This window comes from Cajanus cajan, chromosome 7, assembly GCF_000230855.2.
Source record: "Cajanus cajan strain Asha chromosome 7, NIPB_CcT2T_4, whole genome shotgun sequence".
NCBI classification, from domain to species: domain Eukaryota; kingdom Viridiplantae; phylum Streptophyta; class Magnoliopsida; order Fabales; family Fabaceae; genus Cajanus; species Cajanus cajan.
This window is the reverse complement of record NC_138523.1, coordinates 56109519-56112324: the sequence shown is the minus strand read 5'-3', so window position 1 is coordinate 56112324 and position 2806 is coordinate 56109519. Positions and strand designations below refer to the sequence as shown.

General features: G+C 35.6%; 1 protein-coding gene across 1 annotated transcript; it reads left to right on the top strand.

Annotated features, from left to right (window-relative positions):
• Positions 1-304: 304 nt before the first annotated feature.
• Positions 305-1596, top strand: LOC109794588 (agamous-like MADS-box protein AGL62). The gene has a single exon (XM_020354038.3). It carries the CDS (start codon positions 570-572, stop codon positions 1317-1319), a length of 750 nt encoding a protein of 249 aa, XP_020209627.1. The 5' UTR covers positions 305-569; the 3' UTR covers positions 1320-1596.
• The last annotated feature ends 1210 nt before the right edge of the window (positions 1597-2806 follow it).

Genomic DNA, 2806 nt, shown 5'->3' with positions numbered 1-2806 from the left:
TACTATACAATGAATAGTTTTTTTAAACTAGATTCTTATTTTTCTTTTTTAAAATATAATAAGATTTTATTTGGATAAATTTCTCAATAAAAATTGATAGGGAAAGAGTAATAAGAAGCTAAATAAGATAACTTCATTCCTATTGTCTTATATATAAACTAATTCTAACAATTAAGTATAACTTAATTCATTTTTTCTTATTCATGTACAAGTGTACATGTTTATTAAAAAGACCTAAGATTAAGATTATTAATGACAGTTGGCAAATATTCAGTTATTTCTTATCTTGAAAAACGCCGAATAAGTTAAAAAAAAAAACAAGGAATGTTTTGTGGCCATCATTTTTTTTATATTAATTTTCCTACCATATACGGCATGCAAAGGAGATTTCAGGAATCTCCAAACCCAGAAACCAGTTGAATGTAAAGAGAATGGCGGTTTTTTTTTTGGGTGTCAACAGCCCGGAACGACCATTCACAAACAAAAAATGTATTATAAATTGAGCCTTCACTCTCACTTCCATTTTCTTATAACTTAAGTCTACAACGCTTCCATTTCCTCATCCCGCCATGTCCAACTCCAACTCCAACCCCAACCCGAAGAAGAGCCGTGGCCGCCAAAAGATCGAGATGAAGAAGATGAGCAACGAGAGCAATCTCCAAGTCACGTTTTCGAAGCGTCGCAGCGGGCTTTTCAAGAAGGCGAGCGAGCTCTGCACTCTCTGTGGCGCTGACGTGGCACTGGTTGTGTTCTCTCCCGGTGACAAGGTGTTCTCCTTCGGGCACCCCAACGTGGACGCGGTCATAGACCGTTATCTGGCGCGGGCCCCACAGCCCAACACGGGCACCATGCACTTCATCGAGGCCCACCGCGTGGCGAACGTGCGTGACCTGAACGTGCAGCTGACTCAGATCAACGGGCAGCTGGAGTCGGAGAGGAAGCGGGCCGATGAGCTGGCCCGGCTGAAGAGGGCGACTCAGGCCCAGCTGTGGTGGGCCTCTCCGATCGATGACATGAGCCGGGTCCAGCTGGACCAGTACAAGGTGGCTCTGGAGGAGCTGAAGAAGCACGTTGCACGCCTTGCTGATAGGGCTATGCTTCAGAGTGCTGCAAACCCTTCTCATCATCATCATCACTTTTTCCCTGGGGCTTCCTCCTCTTCCAACGTTGTGAATCAGCCACATAACCCTCAGATGTTCCCGCCACAGATGATTCAGCCTTCCATGCTTCAGAACTACATGTTTCCTGATGGGACCATCATGCACCCCAATGGCTTCAACAACATGGGATTTGGACCTGGCAATGGTGGTTTCTTTTGATCCGTTCACATCAATGAATGAATCAATGGATCCATGGATGCCCTTTCGTCTTCTTTTGTTTTCATCTACCTCAGCCCTACCTAGCTTCATTATGCATGACAAATGGTTTCGATTGATTAGGGTTCGGATATTCTACACATATCCTTCAACCATCATCGTCAACTTCATTTCATGTATCGTGTTAGATGTTTTCCCTTCGTGTTGTTGTTGTTGTTTCTTCTTTGTTATGTAGTGTCGACCGGTGTAGTTTCATTTCAATTATTTGAATAAAGGGCATCTTATTTATTTACTTTTATGTGTTTGATTTGTTTTTTGATTTTGCCAAATTAATTTTTATAGAATTAATTTGAATTCTCTTGGAATTCTGATAAACACATAAATTCCTCCATTTTGGGGGAGTTTTTTAGGTGGATAGAAAGAGATAAAAAACAGAAGAGAAAGGAAATTACAAATGTGGTAAACAGTGTGACGGCGAAAAAGAAAAAAAAAAGGAGATGAAAAGAAAATAGCAGTGCCGTGAAAGAAAAATAAGTATATAAGTATAATTATTCTTTCTAATTCAATTGCGAGTTGCAAATTGCAAAATCATTTGCACTTCTCTTTAAATGTACAACATTTTGAAGTTATATGAAGTTATATGGGAATATACTTAGCGTGTGTGTTTGGGAGTATGTTGGTATGCAGAAGCTACAACTGGGTAGTTTGTGTTGAGATCGATTTAATAAGTATCATGTTAAATGTGTTACCAGAGCCATAACCAAATACACTGTCACCAATCTTCTATTTTAAAGTTGAATAGAATCGATTTTGGTAGAATTTATTAATTTTTATATCATTGAGTGTAATTCAAAACAAATGGCACTATGATGGTTGATGAAATTAATTTAGATTTTACATATATATTGGACGAATGGTAACCATTTGCCATTGCAAGACAAATAACTTTTATATATATACCATTTTATTTTATTTGGTATACTTCAATTTAGATTAATGGTACAAGAGGTTCAGACTTTCTTCATCAGAAACAGTTGCCAGTATGATAGTTGAGGAAATTCGAAATTATAAAGTGAAAAAGGGGAGAAATAATGATGAAGATGAATTTGCACTAAAATGTACAAAAATAATTATTAAAAAATTTAGTAATTTAAGCATAAATTGTTTATTGTAAATGATATAATAGTAACATTAAAACTGTTGGCTAATTATAGATTGTCGTATATGATACAATTGTTGAGTTTTTTTAACAATTATTTTAAAAGTTATATTTAAAATAATTTTTAATTAATTCACCATGTAAAAAAATTATACTAATAATGTATGAAAATTAAACTTACACATGGTATAATCAAATGGATTGCAAGATAGTCATAAATATGCTATTATATGGAATTTTGATTAATGGTTAAAATTTACGTTAAAATTAGCCAAAGTTATTAAACAAAGATTATATCATGTTGTAGTTTTTTTTATTAAAAATAAGTTTA

What these genes read in the sequence shown, in the direction of transcription:
- LOC109794588 (XM_020354038.3), top strand. Translation starts at nt 570, where the DNA reads ATGTCCAACTCCAACTCCAACCCCAACCCGAAGAAGAGCCGTGGCCGC.